This window comes from Mustela erminea, chromosome 8 (assembly GCF_009829155.1).
Source record: "Mustela erminea isolate mMusErm1 chromosome 8, mMusErm1.Pri, whole genome shotgun sequence".
In the NCBI taxonomy this organism is placed as follows: Eukaryota; Metazoa; Chordata; class Mammalia; order Carnivora; family Mustelidae; genus Mustela; species Mustela erminea.
Genome location: NC_045621.1, coordinates 11185823 through 11201577, shown reverse-complemented (window position 1 = coordinate 11201577; position 15755 = coordinate 11185823). Strand labels below are relative to the sequence as shown.

At 40.4% G+C, this 15755-nt stretch overlaps 1 protein-coding gene across 9 annotated transcripts in view; it reads left to right on the top strand.

Annotated features, from left to right (window-relative positions):
- SATB2 (SATB homeobox 2) overlaps nucleotides 1-15755 on the top strand; it is a 198631-nt gene that overhangs the window by 21928 nt on the left and 160948 nt on the right. For all 9 annotated transcript variants that reach the window (XM_032354415.1, XM_032354413.1, XM_032354414.1 and 6 more), the window contains one exon: nucleotides 15362-15538. In XM_032354415.1, coding sequence (XP_032210306.1) covers nucleotides 15362-15538 — 177 coding nt within the window. The remainder of the gene's footprint in view (nucleotides 1-15361; nucleotides 15539-15755) is intronic.

Below are 15755 nucleotides of genomic sequence, written 5' to 3'. Positions count from 1 at the left end.
CGCAGTGTTTATGTAGAAATGTTCCATGCTGGAGTTTTCAAAAGCATGGAACTCTATCTGTGTAATTTTTTTTGTTTTCAATTAACAGGATTGTTTTGCTGTTTAGTAGCAAGTGATTTTAAAATTGTGGCAAAATCAGTATAATAAAGTGAAAGGCTACATCAGAAATGGTCTTCTACAACTTGTATCTTTTTTTCTCATTTGCAAAGTTCTACTTATTATAGATTTTTTTAAGAACTAGGTTAAAAATGACCTAATATGGAATAAATGTGCTTTAGATATATAATTATAGCAGTGGGGTTTATGGGATGTATTTTTTCCATTTTTCATTGATGTATGTACCTTTAAAACTTTAAAGATAAACTAGTGAATATTGTAGTTACTAGTTTGGCAAATGCTTAAAATGAAAAAAAATTTTTAATAGAAATTTTAAGAATTTGAACCTTGCAAGTAAAGTTATCAGCAAATTATGGCAGCCATATTGTAGTAAGAATGTTCTTTATTTGTGGTTATGACACGTTAGGAAAACTTTGGGGGAAGTAGATTTCCATTTTAGTTGCTCACGGTATAAGGCAAATTTGGCTCTTTCCTTAACTAGTTTTCTTATCATTGGACTGGAGTTCTGTCTTAGCACAGAGGGTTATTAAGTGATAGCATTTAATGTAACAACAGAGATTAAAAAGTTCAGGGGAAACACTGCAAGCTACCACTTACAAAAAAGTAGGGATTTTGTAGCACGCTCACTGTTTGGTGCCCACTGATGGTGGCACAGTTACTGAAATGTGCCCAGCAGCACATTTTACAAAAGATTTATCTTTTTCTTTCTTCAAAAGAGTTTTTTTAACTTGTTTTTGTATTTGGCCAGAAAGCAAGTGTATCAGTTCTTTTATAACTGAATATGATTGATTTTCAAATTTCTTGATTATTCCCCATATTAAAATCGCATATTTTTATTGCATTTGTTCCAGTTATTTGTATGTATAAGGAAAGGCAAGATTCGTAGCTTATTAGGAAAAGGCATTCCTATCAAAACTCCTTAAATGGCAGTGTTTTCAAAATATTATATTTTTTTGGTTAACAGAACAAGAACTTCTTTTATCATAATCCAAAGATGCTAACAGAGCAGCATGATAAATGTCTCTTTAAGTGTCGTAGTAAAAGAAAATGACTTGCCTTCTGAGGCAGTGGAGAGTTTATGTTGTTTTGGACCTATTTCCCAAGCAGTGATCGAAAACAGATTACAATAACAATTATACAGTCAGAAGATGCAATATCCATTTCTGCTTTAATTGAGTGAAAGAATAATAAAAACATCATTAAGAAAAATGAGGTGGACCTGTCACACAATGTACAAATTTTTAGTCTTGGAGAGGATGCAGAATAACTGAAATGCTTTTCGCTTACTTTGTTGTGTTTATTAGCTAAAATCTGTTTTGGGGGAGAGACCATTTGGTTGGTGATCCTCCCTGGGAAGTTGGGAGAGGAGCCCCTGGGAGGTGGTTACTCAGGAGACAATTAAAAGTGCTCATTGATTTTGTCTTGGTATGATGTTTGAGAAAGGAATCAAATTTTCTTAAATTCTACCTGATAGAAATACCTTTTTTTTTTTTTTAAACCTGTGTAAATGGAAGACAAAAGTAACGCATATTTCTCTTACTATAAACTCTCCCCAGTAAAGGTTAGGTGTGATCCCTAGGCCTGCTGTTCTTTCTTCTCTGAAGTCATAACCAGGCTGAAGGGGGGAGAGAGAATTGAAGGTGAATCATGAACACCCTTATTTCTTCTCTGCACTCATGGGGTTGGGGGAGTTTCCATGTGTGCTCCTCACGGACAGTCACTCAGGTCACAGAGACTGTCACTTGGGATGCATAGGCTCCGGCCTCTATTGGAAGTCACTGGAGCCATTATTAAATCCATAATCCTTTCCACTGCTGAGCCTCCAGAACTCATTCCCCGGCATGGAGCTTTCAGCAACTTGGAGTGAGCCGGCCGGCAGCAGCCCACATCAGTGGCTAGTTTTCTTTCACTCTGGGCTATATTTCTTACTCTGCTCATAGAAACTGTGAGCTCCTGGCAACTTTGATGACGGTGGAGCTGGCCAGCCAGTGGCCTTAACGCCTGCTTGTTGTGGGGATACTGAAGCCACAAATAATGTTGGCCATCGGAACATTTGGAGCCCAAAGTTCGACTCTGTTGACAGAGTTAGAGGACAATATTTCTTTGATCTGTAACTAAGAATTTTCTTGGGTTCAATATTTAAAAATCTTTCTGAGAATGGTAAAGCGAAAGGAAAAAGATAGGCAGTCAACGGTTACTGGCCGAGGCCTCATAATCCCAGAACTGTCCCAAGGATAATCCCCATTAGAGTGGAATTTATATCAAACAGCTCAAAAGCCTTTTTTTTTTTTTTTTAAATAAGTTCAGAGAGTCTACTTAATAGCACCTTCATTAAAATACTTTTGTCAGCAAAGGGTTTTCAGTTTTAACATTTACATAACCTAACAGCAGTGACGAATGCCACGGAGCTTTAAGGGTCTATTAGTGGTTCCGTTTTTTTCTGGACTTTATAATTTAAACCTAAACATTAATTCTGGGTGGAACTTGGCATAATGTCGTTTTGCCTTGGAGGGAATTTTTGTTGTACAATTAAAAAAAGTGTTTTTTTTTTTTTTTCCTTTTCATGCAGTCACCTTCTCCATGTCTCCCCTTCCCCAAGTAAATAGCAGTTAAATAGTGAGGGTCTTAAAAGGGCTTATTTAAATTAAGAGGGAAAAAAAAGGATTGATTATTTTAGGTGAATTTAACAATTTTCCATTAGTTCACATTGTAAACTGGTGCTTTTGATATTAACAAGACCTGTGAGGCTGATAATGCAATGAAAATATTTTTCTTCTGTCTCTCATGTATGAAATTCATGTGGTAAAATTTTAAATAAAATCAAATTTGATGGCCCACGAGACTTACAAATCAATTTCTTATCTTCTTTATTAGAAGGTGAGAGATAAAAAATTATTTTACATCACCTGAAATTGTAACCTTGATCAGAGGGAAGGAAGTGGGATCTCACTATTAAATAATAAAGTGACAGTACCCCAGTAGTATTTTGGAAAATTAAGAATGATCTTTTCTGTATGTTAATACTATGTTGGAGTTGAAATATTATGCAGATATGTGATTACAAGATAATTGTGAAATTAAAAACAATTGAGGAAACCAGCCCTGGCGAACTGTCATTCTCTGAAAACCAGAAGGCATTCCAAGCACTAGTGAGGGTGCAGGCGGGGAGAAAAGCGCTCAAGGAGCAGAGTGGGGCAGTGTACTCATGAGGCTTTGTGCAGTGTTCAGCTTCTCAGTCTCTGTTCAGACAAGATTTTGTGCTCTAGGGGTGGCAGGTGTAGTATTAGACTTAACACGCTTTATTATTGAGGGGGTATAAGAAGAGCATATTATTCTCTCCAAGTAAGTTATAGACATTTAAGACCCAAGTAAAGGTACTTTACAAGAGTAACTAAGGTGACCCTTTTTTTTGTTCCCCCCTTTTCAAATGAATCTCCAGGTAACATTCAGCAAAACTCACTCTATTTACAGGCACGTTCATATAGTAAGTTTGAGCCTTACGTGCATTTTTATAGCTAACTTATAAACCCCCCAAAACTAGAGCTTACCATTGAAGGCCTGCCATTGCTGTCACAAATGGCCATGAGCTCCCAGGAGACTTTGAGAATAAGAGCCATGCGAAAATGCCATGACTTTGGTAATAACCATTGTTGCACGTGTGTTTTTTTTACCACCATGGCGAAACCATGAGTGGGAGGGAGGCGGCCTGCGTGTTCAGGATTGATACTGTAAGCTCTCCCATGGAAATGTGTAGAATTCCCGTTAGCACAGGGTCAGGGTATAAATGTACCTCTTTTCACACTGTTCCGAGTGGTTAGTGGAAAACAAGCTGCAAAGTCATTCCCTTGGCCCCCCAATAAAAAGATTTATAGCAGAATAATTCTCAGCCCCATAATGGGACTGTTGTAGGTTTGTGTTTGATATTTATAAAACTGAAATACAGTCCATGTACCCAAACTAAACATTTATTGTAAACAAGTTAACTGCCAAGAGCTTATATTCTGTCAAACATAATTATATGAAGATTGATGTATAGCTTGAAAGCAAGTTTGAGGGAGACAGTTCTCTTTCCCCGAGAAAAAACCTCGGAGGTGCAGCTCTCTCCTCTCTTTGATACAACTCACCAAGGCTTTCTTGCCGCCGGCCTCTCAGATATGTAATAAACACAGGCTCCCTCTTTGAAAACATATCCCTTTGTCAGTCCTACTTCTCTTAACAAAATAAGGAGATGCATTTATGTGCACAAAAACTGTGAGGTCTAGTTTCTTCCATCATCTTTGCAGAGATGCAGGCAGTGATGGCCAGAAGAAGGGGCACTTTCTCGGTGATGGGCAAGGCACCGCCGTCACACTGGAGCTCACCCACACATCTGAACCTCAGTTCCACCCCAAAAGGAACCCCTTTCTCATCGAATGCCGAGTTTGAGAAAGAGTCTTAGTCTTGTCTTTTCTGTTATTTTGTGTTGAGTGGGTGAGATTAGATCTGTTTTGAAACTGACCCTTTGGGGGTGAACTACATTGATATGCTTGATTTGGAGGCTCAGAAGTTAATTTGAGAGTTAAGAAATCCAGAGTCCAGGGAATCTAGAGGTGGAATCTTTGAGATTGAGTTGTTTTCATATCGGAGATTACCCCAGATTTTAAAAGGTGCGGTATTCTTTCCAGGGTCTTTTGCTTAATGAAGGTAGAAACTTGTATTATCTTCCTGATGAAGATTTTTCATCCTTCTCCCCCTTCCCCACCCCCCCCACCCCCTCAGGAGACCAAATAAATCACTTTAGGCTTCGGTGACAATTTTCAAAGATAGTTAAAGGGGAATAACATTCCTCCTGTGGCTGGATGGTATCCTTTGGATAACATTAAGGATGAAAATAAGATTTTCAGTGGATTTATGTGCTGTAGCTTAAGTGATCTCTTTAGGTTTTTTCTAAATATTAAATTAACATTCTCTTGGAAATTACATACATTACAAAGGGATGGCTAAAGAATCATAAGTGAAAAAATAATAATGAGTTTTCTCTGTTCTCTTTTTCTTATATTTAAGTAATTGCTGTAAATTTCACAGGTACATATATACTTAAAATATCTTTTCTGGAAGTATTCCACCAGTAGGGACCCGAGTTTCCCCAGTCCGTATGCTGGGTTTTATTAACCTCGTCTCCGTCACAATAATAATATCGTACGTATTGCAATCCCGAGATCTCGGTGTTCCCTTAGGGAACTGCAGAATACACACTATGATTTTGACTTTCTTGCTCTCTCCTTATTCTTTCCTTTTTCTTCTAGTGTCAGCCCCTTCAAGGGCTAGCTTGCTGTTACCTACCGGGAGGAGGCATTTTTGGGTACCAGAACCAGAGTGGCTTATAGTGGTGATGGCTAAACTCAGCTTTGTGAAATCTGCATTCACTTCACAGTGATGATTTTTACACAGCTATTAAATAGACATCCCTACATGTTTTGCTGTTTTATCCCTAAACATAGAGAGTAGGATTTCCTCTTGTAAGGAGAAAACCTTTTTTTTTTTTTTTTTTTACTATAAAAACTTCACCTTTTCAGGTTTTTATTTGATAAAAATCTCTCCAGTCTAGTATGATTTCCTTTGGGGCTTTGCACCAGTGTTTGATCTCAATTTTTAATAATTTTGGTGAGTTAACTCCCCAAAGAAAACATGCTTGTGGCTATGAAATATTCCCACTAGAAAATCTGGGTAGTCTTGTCTTATTGAGAGCTGAGTGCTTGATTCTTTTATTAATTTCTTGCTAGTGAACCTCAGTACAGTTAACCTTTCCTTAACACTACACTGGAGAAAATCAATCAAGGTTTTTTTTATTTTAATTGTTAAATTAGATAGAATAACATTTAGGCAAATCTCAAAACTGGAGATGATAAAGCGAATGTTGGTACAAAGATAGTTTTTATTGACTCTATTTCTGACTTTTGGGACTCTAAGTTGCAAATAGATTTCCAGAGAGGATAGTAAGATTGAAGCAGCAGCACCTACATCTCACTTAAACACTACCTGAAAAGTGATCTTCTCAGAGACCTCTAAAATAATATTTTACATTATGACAGGCAGAAGAAATCTTAGCATTAATGAATTATGGTATAGTTATTTTAACAAGCCATTGAGTCTCAAGACTCCATAAATGCATTGATAACCCACTGTGAAAAGAACCTCAAAAATTTAGTTTGAACTAAGGGATACTTCATGTTTGAACTCCTCTGTGATCATCAAACTTACATATTCTACTTTTTTCTTTAAAAAATTTTTTTTGGAGTGGGGGACACCTGGGTGGCTCAGTTGGTTAAGTGGCTGCCTTTGGCTCAGGTCATGATCCCGGGGTCCTGGGATGGAGTTCCACATCGGGCTCTCTGCTCAGTGGAGAGCCAGCTTCTTCCTCTGCCTTTCCCTGCTGCTCCCCCTGCTTGTGCTCTCTCTCTCTGACAAATAAATAAGTAAAATCTTTAAAAAAATTTTTGTTTAAAAATTTCTGGGTCAGTAAACATTTTTGTTGGTCTGATTTAGAAAAGATGTTGTGGCCCTTCAGTGCAGGCTCTGTGGGGTTTTGGCTCAGACCCCCAGGGTTCCAGGATGTGTCCGGTCCCAGAGCCCAGTGCTCCTAGCCACTTGAGTCCTACACCAATAGACTGCGATGCCTTCCTGATAATAAACCAACAGTGTCTGTCCACAGAGGTCCCATGCAGCCCTGTGGTCTGCCGGACCTCCCCTGGAGAGCATGGAGTGAGCTCCTGAGTCCACTCGTGTGGATTGTTTCTTAGAAAGCTCTTCTCTTGTGTTGATGCTGAAAGCAGTGCAGTGGGCTACCGTGGTGTGACACGTTCAGCGGGGAAGTCACGGGAAAAACCCAGAGCTGACATTACCTCTTAATGGTGGTTATGAAGGTCTAGCTGGAATTAACATTTTGTTAAACTGCACCAACATTTGTTTTGGACTCGCTGTAAGTCAGGCTCAGGGATGGGGTGGGCAGTGAGGGAGCGAACAGACTCTCTCATCCCAGCCCACGTCGGAGAAGGAAAAGGCAGGCCTCTCATTCGCTCCCACTGGACATGCCTGACCTCAGGGAATGGAGTTCCGCGGGTCAGGCTTGCGATGGCCCGGTTCCCAGGTGTAGCTCAGGCGTCTCTGTTTAGATAAGTAGCCACACTGTGCCTCCTGTGTGCCTGAAAAATCCTGTTTTGCAAACGGCCTGGCCAACTTGATCCTGCTACCACATTTCTATAAATGAGGCGTATTGAGAGACACAGAGTTTATCCTGCAGCTTCAGATCCGACTTGAGGGTGGATTGTGATCTCTCAGTCTGGGGACAGGCCTGGAAGACCAGAAGCCAACTCCTCGCCCTACCGCTTTAAGCGCAGTTTGAGCCTTTAGGGTGGTGGTAAGTGAGAGAGGCAGCAGAGTTCAGGCGGCTGACCCACCCCTGGCCTATTTTTGTTCTTATCTCCTCAAGTTAAGATCTGCCTCAGGGGCTTTAAGGTAGTGTCTGGTTTTACTAGACAGGATTCTGAGAATAAAGTATTTCTTGGTAATCTTACCTCCCTACCACACTTCCCTAAAGGGAGAGAGGCGTCAAGGAGCCTTATTGTTGAAACTTTATTTGGAGATCTAAACTTGAGTTACAAATAACTGGGTCATGGATGAACATGAAATAAAATTTCTGCACATATGACTTAGTATGCTCTTGGAGTTGTTATTATTAAAGGCAAATTTTGCCCTTCTCCATCGATGTAGGATTAACTGTGTTCCTCCTCCTCTGAATGATGCGGGTTGCCTCCCCTCTGTCAGCTCTTGCTTCTTCAGTAAGAGTTAAAAAAGACAAAACAAAGACAAATGAATGAATCCTCCAGAGAATCTTTGTTCGCAAGCAAGGATCAGAGAGAAACTTCGGCAAGTGGAGCAGTTTACGGGAGCCTAGAGGACCTCCTGTCCACCTGTGCTAGTCTCCCTTGCCCCCAGATGGTTTTGCTCCCCTGCCACACCAAGCCTGGTGAAAACTTTTTTTTTTTTTCTCTCTCAATCCCATTACCTGAAATTCTTTCCATTCGAAGTTCATATAGGATACAGTGAGTTTCTTTTACAATGAAAATATATCCAAGGAAATTAAAGGACTGCCAAACCATTCGAACAGTCAACTGTAGCATCTTTTTATCTGTTAATCTCTTTGGAATTTTTGAGCTCAGCCCTGGGGAGAATGGGAGGCTGGAGTGGAATGGCGGAATGTGGAGCCTCTGGTTCCCTTAGCTCAGGAGGTTCGATGCCCGGAGGGGCCTCAGGCGCAGAAGAGAGGAGAGTGAGAAAGACACACGTGATCCATTGGGACCCCTAGAAGGAGGTGAGGGGCACCCTATTCTTTCTTTTTGTTTCTCACTGCAATCTTTTTTTTTTTTTAATATTTTATTTATTTATTTGACAGAGAGATCACAAGGAGGCAGAGAGGCAGTCAGAGAGAGAGAGAGGAGGAAGCAGGCTCCTGGCTGAGCAGAGAGCCCGATGTGGGGCTTGATCCCAGGACCCTGAGACCATGACCCGAGCTGAAGGCAGAGGCTTTAACCCACTGAGCCACCCAGGCGCCCCTCTCCCTGCAATCTTGATACTTGCCTTTATTGTTTTAGGGTGGAAGGAAGAGTCCAGAAGCTAATCCTAAAGGTTAACATTGAAGTTACTCCTTGTCTGTGACTCAGGGGTGTGTGTGTGTGTGAGAGAGAGAGAGAGAGACAGAGAGAGAGAGAGAGAGAGAGATGGAGATGGAGAGGGAAGGGGGAAGGGGAGGGAGAATGAGGTTTTAGAGCAAGTAAATTGTTTTGTTCTTGTAATAAATCGGCAGTAAGAAATGGTAGTTGGCGCCCCTCTGTTCTCTCCAGTCCTCCGGTAGACCCTGTATGCACTCTCGGTTCACACGGTAGAATTTGTCTCAGTGTCTCAGGGTTCTGTGATTTATTGATTGTGGTGGTTGCTAAGTGTGTTCTTGATTCCAGGTTGAGTTTTATACAAAGAGCAGATATGAGAGGCTCTGCCCTCAAGCCTTTGTAATCTTCAATTAGCCCTGGGACCTTCGCAGGTGATAGAACCAGATATGCAGTGAGCTTCAAGGAAGGGAGTGGGCCCTGTGGCTGCCCTGCTTCTGGAAACAGACGGTTTCAGGAGCCCCCGGAAAGAGAGGAGAAAGGCTGGGCGCCTATCGCCTTAGACTCTTCTGTCATTCAGGGGGCAGGTCCAGGAATGAGGGTGGACCCAGGAGACAAAGGGACCAGGGTAGAGGCTGGAGCCCACTCACCTCCACTTGAGCATGACTCATTATTTGAGCCTTCCTTTGTCTGTGAGTGACTAAGGGCAGATTCCTGTCTGATTCCTCCTGTGTGCCTAGCTCAGTGCCTCCCGCGTCGAAAGGGGAATTTACTTTTAAGCGATGCATGTCACCCATTGGACTTCACGAGCAGTGAAGGGGCATTTACTAGAAGGCCAAGCCTTTGAATTTGTGTGGGTGTGGGTTTCCAAGTGTAGTTTTCCATCCCCAAGAAAGCAGCATGGCTGGGCTTTAGAGTTGGCTAACCTGAAGGGTTCTCCTTGTGCCTCTCTTGAGCATGTTACTTATTTTCCCAGGGTTGGTTTCCTCAGTTGTTGGATGGGAACAATGCTGTTCCCTCATGTCTAACGGTGGGGAGAAAGATAAAGGTACGCGTGTATGCTGGCGTGTGGGGTGTGTCCGCAGGTGCCATGCCAGTGACAGGTTTGTTTTGGGTGGCGTTGTGGAAAGCGGTGTAATCCTGTCCTCCAGACCCTGGCCACTGGACCTTCTTTCAACTTTCACTGTGGAGGTGAGCTCTGCAGAGCACTACAGGATATTTGTTCCTTGGGTCACTTTGATGGCGGTGTTGGGGCATTTCCTGAAGGCTGTTCTTTAAAATGAAGGGAAGGGGAGAGAAGCCTTTCCCTTATGAGAGAAGTTGGATTATTAGAGTTAGGAATAAAACAATGGCCCACACTTCCCTTGGTGATGCAGAGATGTCGCGTTAGATTTTGGAGTTTAACCAATAGCACATCTGTCCTCAGGTCTCCTAAGATCTGGAACACTGAGGAAAGATAACTGAGGGGCATCCAAGAATGCTCAAGACAATTGCACAATTGTCTTAGTTATCAGCTTGTGATGACTTTATCATGTGTCAAAAAAACCATTGTATATGTCCGTGCTAGCAGATTGCTTAGAGCAGCTCTCCTAGAAATATTATAGGAGACACCTGGACTGTTTTAAATTTTCTAGTAGCTTCATTTAAAAGAAGTTAAACAGGGGCGCCTGGGTGGCTCAGTGGGTTAAAGCCTCTGCCTTCGGCTGGGGTCATGATCCCAGGGTCCTGGGATCCAGCCACACATCAAGCCCCACATCTGGCTCTCTGCTCAGCAGGGAGCCTGCTTCCTCCTCTCTCTCTCTCTCTCTCTCTCTCTCTCTCTGCCTGCCCCTCTGCCTACTTGTGATCTCTGTCAAATAAATAAATAAAATCTTTAAAAAAAAATAAATAAAAGAAGTTAAACAGGTGAAATTGATTTTGGTGATCTATTTTATTTAACTCAGGGCATCCAAAATATTTCTCCCTGCAACTGATTTTTAAAAAAATTATTCATGCTATATTTATTTGGTTTTTGGTATTAAATCTTTGAAATTGAGTGTGTATTTTATACTTACAGCACATCTCCATTCATCACTAGTCATTTCAAGGTTTTAGTTGCCACATGTGGCTAATAGCTATCGTAGTATAGGGCAAACAGTTTTAGAGTATAGAATGTTTTTAAAGCTTTCGCCCTTTTGCTTGGGTCGCATTGAACATTTTAAGTAATTCAATGATTATGAGTATCATTTTTATTTTGAAGAAAAGCTTTTTAGTGAGTTTCATGATCATTGATTATGGACCCTGGAAAAAATGATTGTTTCTTATTTTGTGTTAATGGCACTAATTACTGGTATGAATACTGATTTTGAAAAAAAAGAAAAACAAGAAAAAAAGGAAAACAGGTTCCATTGTTTGAGAGAGGCCAGAAAACTATTTCACAGTGCTTTAATCCTCACAACAACTCTGTGATGTAGATATTTTTATTTGCATATTACCTGGGAGGAATTTGAGCCTCAGAGAGGTCAAATAAATTACCCAAGGTCACTACAATAGGCAAAGAATGACCGTGCCAGGATTTGATCCTAGAGTTCCTGCCTGCTGTGGCAGGGCTAATCACCACCACAGTTGAGCATCTCCCCTTTGTCTCTATTCCCATGGCCGCTGCTGTGCTGAAGATTAGGTTACCTTTATCATCACACACACTTCTTCAGAAATAATGTCACAATGAAAATGACAGTTTGAGCATTGGAACTAATGACAGTTGGGAGAATACATTTTTCTAGTGGAAGGAATCTCCTGCTTACTTTGTCCCTGTGACAACAGAATTCTCTTTTGTCCCAACTGTCAGAACAACTCTTAATTCTTAGCCAATGGCTGGGACTGTGTATCTGTCCTTTAGAGGAAACTACCTGCTTAACATGCCACAATTGTAAAAAGCTTAGCGGGGCTTATAATCAAAGGGTTCAAAGTTCCCTACTTGATCATATGGAAGTGGGTCTGTGCTACAATAAAAGAGAAATAATGCCAAAAGTTCCAGATATAGCGCTAGAATAAGAGTTTTTTTTTCTTTCTTTTTTTTCTTGATCATTTCTAAATTTTGTTATAAATACATTTCAGTTTTACATTGTTATTCTTTTATTGGAACCTGCCTTTTAATTCTTCTTTCTTAGTTTATTTTTTGAATTGCTTGCAAATACTCTCCCCATCTTTTCAGCCTGTGTCACTTCTTCCTTCCTTCCTTTCTTTCTCTCTCTCCCTCCCTGTCTGTTTTTTCTCTCCCTCCCTCTCTCTCTCTCTCTCTTTCTTTTTTCTTTTTTTTTTTTTTTTTTTCTCTTTTTTTGCCTGGAGAGAGTGAGGGGGGCACCAAATGGATGTCTTTTCTTATTATACCTACTCACCCTTATTTAGTTTTCTTTCCCAGGGGTTTGCTGTTTTTAAGTTTTTAAAACCTATGCCTTAATTTCTTTTTCCTCATATTTCCTCATATTTCTTTTCCCCAACTGAATTGTTTTACCATTTTTCAATTCTCTTGCTGTTGTCATTAGTAATCATACCTATTTTTTTTCATGCCTCTTCTTTTGTAAAAATTGTGTTTCATTGTACAAATTTCATAATTGTTTAGATCTATAAAATTCTATAAAAGTACTTTTTTATATAACCTCTTTATTTTCTAAATGCTCATATTTATGTGCTTTCAGAGTAAATTCTGTTGTCAGACATGTATGATTAATATTATTTTATTTTATACATGACCTCAAAGGCCTTTTCTTTCCTCTCCTCCTCCCCTCTTCTTTCTTTCCCCCTTTCTCTCTCTCTCTCTCTCTTTCTTATTTTCAAAATAGGTGATGCTTTTTGACTGGAAGAAGTTACTGCTCTGATGTCAGATAACAATTGCTTTCTTTAATCACTGAACTGAAATGTTCAGGAAATATTTTGGTAACTGACACTTTCAAAAAATAAGTTCCTGAATGGCATAGACCCCTGTGCTTTAATGTTGTATCTCATATCTCACTCAATGAACTGTTAATATTATTTTCAAAAATTAATAGGGTCTTGGGTTTTTTTTAGTTGATCATAGACTTGAGAATGATTTATGGTTCCTAAGTAATGGATCCATGATAGCTTATGGGGGCAGCTGGATTCGTTGAAAGGCCTTATCTGTGATTCCCAGATGTGTGACACTCAGATGTTGACATTAGGAACCGCACATGATTTTCAGCATTGAAACTTATGTACACATAGGTATTAGTGATGAGGTAGCTTATGGCACCACTGACTGTATGGCCCTATGTGTGCATATGCTGAAATCATTGAAAGTAGAAATCAACCTGCTTCCTTGGACAAAGATCATATACCAGTATGTAAGAGTTAAAAGGTCTAAATGGGGGCTACTCCCTGTTGGGAAGGACTCTGATGGATAGATCCTGTAAAATGCCATTATGCTTGCTCAGGAAGATTTTACAGCCCCTTCAACTGCATTGAGGGCAGGAGCCACATCAGACTTGTTCCTACTTGTATTCTGAGGCCACAGGGGTTACCTGGCACACAATAGGTGTTCAGGGAATAAAAATTGGATAAATGAATGAGCACAAAGATAATTTGGAGGCACTGTAATTTATATATTCATTTCATGTCTTACCTACATTTGGGAATAAATTGGGCATAAATAAGTAAGCATTTGATAGGCAAGTACTGGTCACAATTCTAAAAAAAAATATTTTATAAGGCATCAGGGGGCCAGGCTAAATTCCCTTATTTGTCTAAAATGATCAGTCTGTTCCACCCTTATTTCCTATTTGCCATAAATCTATACCTTAGATAGTGTATTTGCTACAAACAATAATGCTGTCTTATTGTTCTTAAGAGTGAACACGGAGTTGGTAGTTGTCCCGGGGAATGGGTATGGTGTGACCTGCTAGACTGTTGTGCTGGCTTAATAATAATTACCGTGATCCTTAATGATAACAATTCTTAATGAGTATTATTATTGTTAATAATGATTATATTTAATAATTACACCCTATACTTATTATCTTTAATAATAATAATTAGCACATGGGAACCAGTTGCACCATTGTATTATCTTTAGAACAAAAATCTACATCTGTGACCTGGTAGTTTGCAGAGTGTCTGCTCCCACCCTCTGCTTTCCAGATCAGAGTGAGTCAGGAGGCTTCTAGGGGCTAGGCAGAGGGGAGGGGCTTTTACAGAAACTCCTGTGTCGTCTGTGTCTCACAGGCAGAACTCCCGCATGTCGTTTACACAGAGGTCTTATCTTTATTGTGAAGTGTCTTCAGCAGTAACCAACCAATTGTCCACCGCTCCCCCCTCGGCTGGCCCACCTGTCCTTCATAACTTTTGGTTTTCTTGCAAGAAGAGAGAAGACCCAGAACAGATCTTATTCCATAACATACTAATTTGTGTGAATTACATGGGGCAGAGTCCATGTTTATTACTTGTATGTTGGTAAAACTTTGATCTTCTTATGCCTTGGCTATGTTTAGATTTAAATGCCTGTATGACTTTTTTAAAAATAAAAAACAGTTTATAAAAAATCTTTGGCGAATTAAACATTTTTTAGCTTTTCACACTTTGATACAAAGCAGAGAAATATTTCAGTGACAACAGATTTCAACAGATTTTCAACTAGACTAATTTGCTTTATTTTTTAGAGTAGTTTACTTCTTTTCTCCGAAAACACAAGAAGAGATAATTCCCTTAATAGGGGTAACTGGTGTTAATATGTTAAATAATAATTTAAAAAGGACAGAATTTTACATTTGGATGTATATTTTGACATAAGTTAAATGCCAGTTAAGATTTTCCTGAGCGAGATATTTTCAGGCTCACTGATGACTATTTGCCAGGACTTAGATAAAAGATACAAGAGGGACCTTTAAAAAATTCCCATTGACTTTCTTAGACATAGTCACATGATAGCTTAGGCCCAGAAATCAAATATTCCTCTCTCCTAGGTATCTTACAGCATTTGCAGACAAAAGCAGATCTGATCTGGAAATACTAGTCCTGATTCATAGTTAATGATAAAACCATAGACATGAAGGATAAGAGGGTCTGGAAGGTCACCTTGACCTCTGCTTTGTGCCAGCTCTGGAGTCAGGGTCTCAGTCAGGATACCTCTGATGGGCACACTCCACATTTTTTTTCTTTTTAAGATTGTATTCATTTATTTGACAGACAGAGATCACAAGCAGCAGAGAGGCAGGCAGAGAGAGAGAAGGAAGCAGGCCCCCTGCCGATCAAGCCGGATGCGGGGCTTGATCCCAGTACCCTGGGATCATGACCTGAGCTGAAGGCAGAGGGCTTAACCCACTGAGCCACCCAGGCGCCCCCACACTCCACATTTTAATGACTGGAATCTGAGGGCTTCTGCCTTTGCCCAGGGCAATTCTGCTGCAGTCTGATAGTAATAAGGAAGGAAAAAAAAAAAAAAAAAATCCACAGCTTTCCCATTAGGCCCATCCAACTAAGAGGCTTGTTTAATCTAAACCATTGTCGATCACAGATGAGTAACTTTTATAACTGTCTCTTCCCTTCTCATCATGGTGACTGAGATTTGCTTTGTAATGTTTGTGTTTTGCTCTTGAATTTTGTCTCTCCAGGTTTGATGATTCCTGTCTTTTGTGTGGTGGAGCAGTTGGATGGCTCTCTTGAATATGACAACAGAGAAGAACACGCGGAGTTCGTCCTGGTTCGAAAAGATGTGCTTTTTAGCCAGCTGGTGGAGACCGCGCTCCTGGCCCTGGGGTACTCCCACAGCTCTGCAGCTCAGGCACAAGGTATTACTGCGTGTCCCCTCCCCTCCTGGTGCCTCTGTGTGTCATGATTTGAGGAAGAATGCAATTCCTGAAATAATTCTCCAAACAAGGGTTGGAGGAGAATGGTCAGGTCTAAGATCTTTTCCAAACAGCTAGCCGTGGAATGTTTCTTGCAGTGTATTGTTAGAGTGCTTCGGGAAGCATTTGACCAGCACCTCTAGAGCCACCAAAATAAACT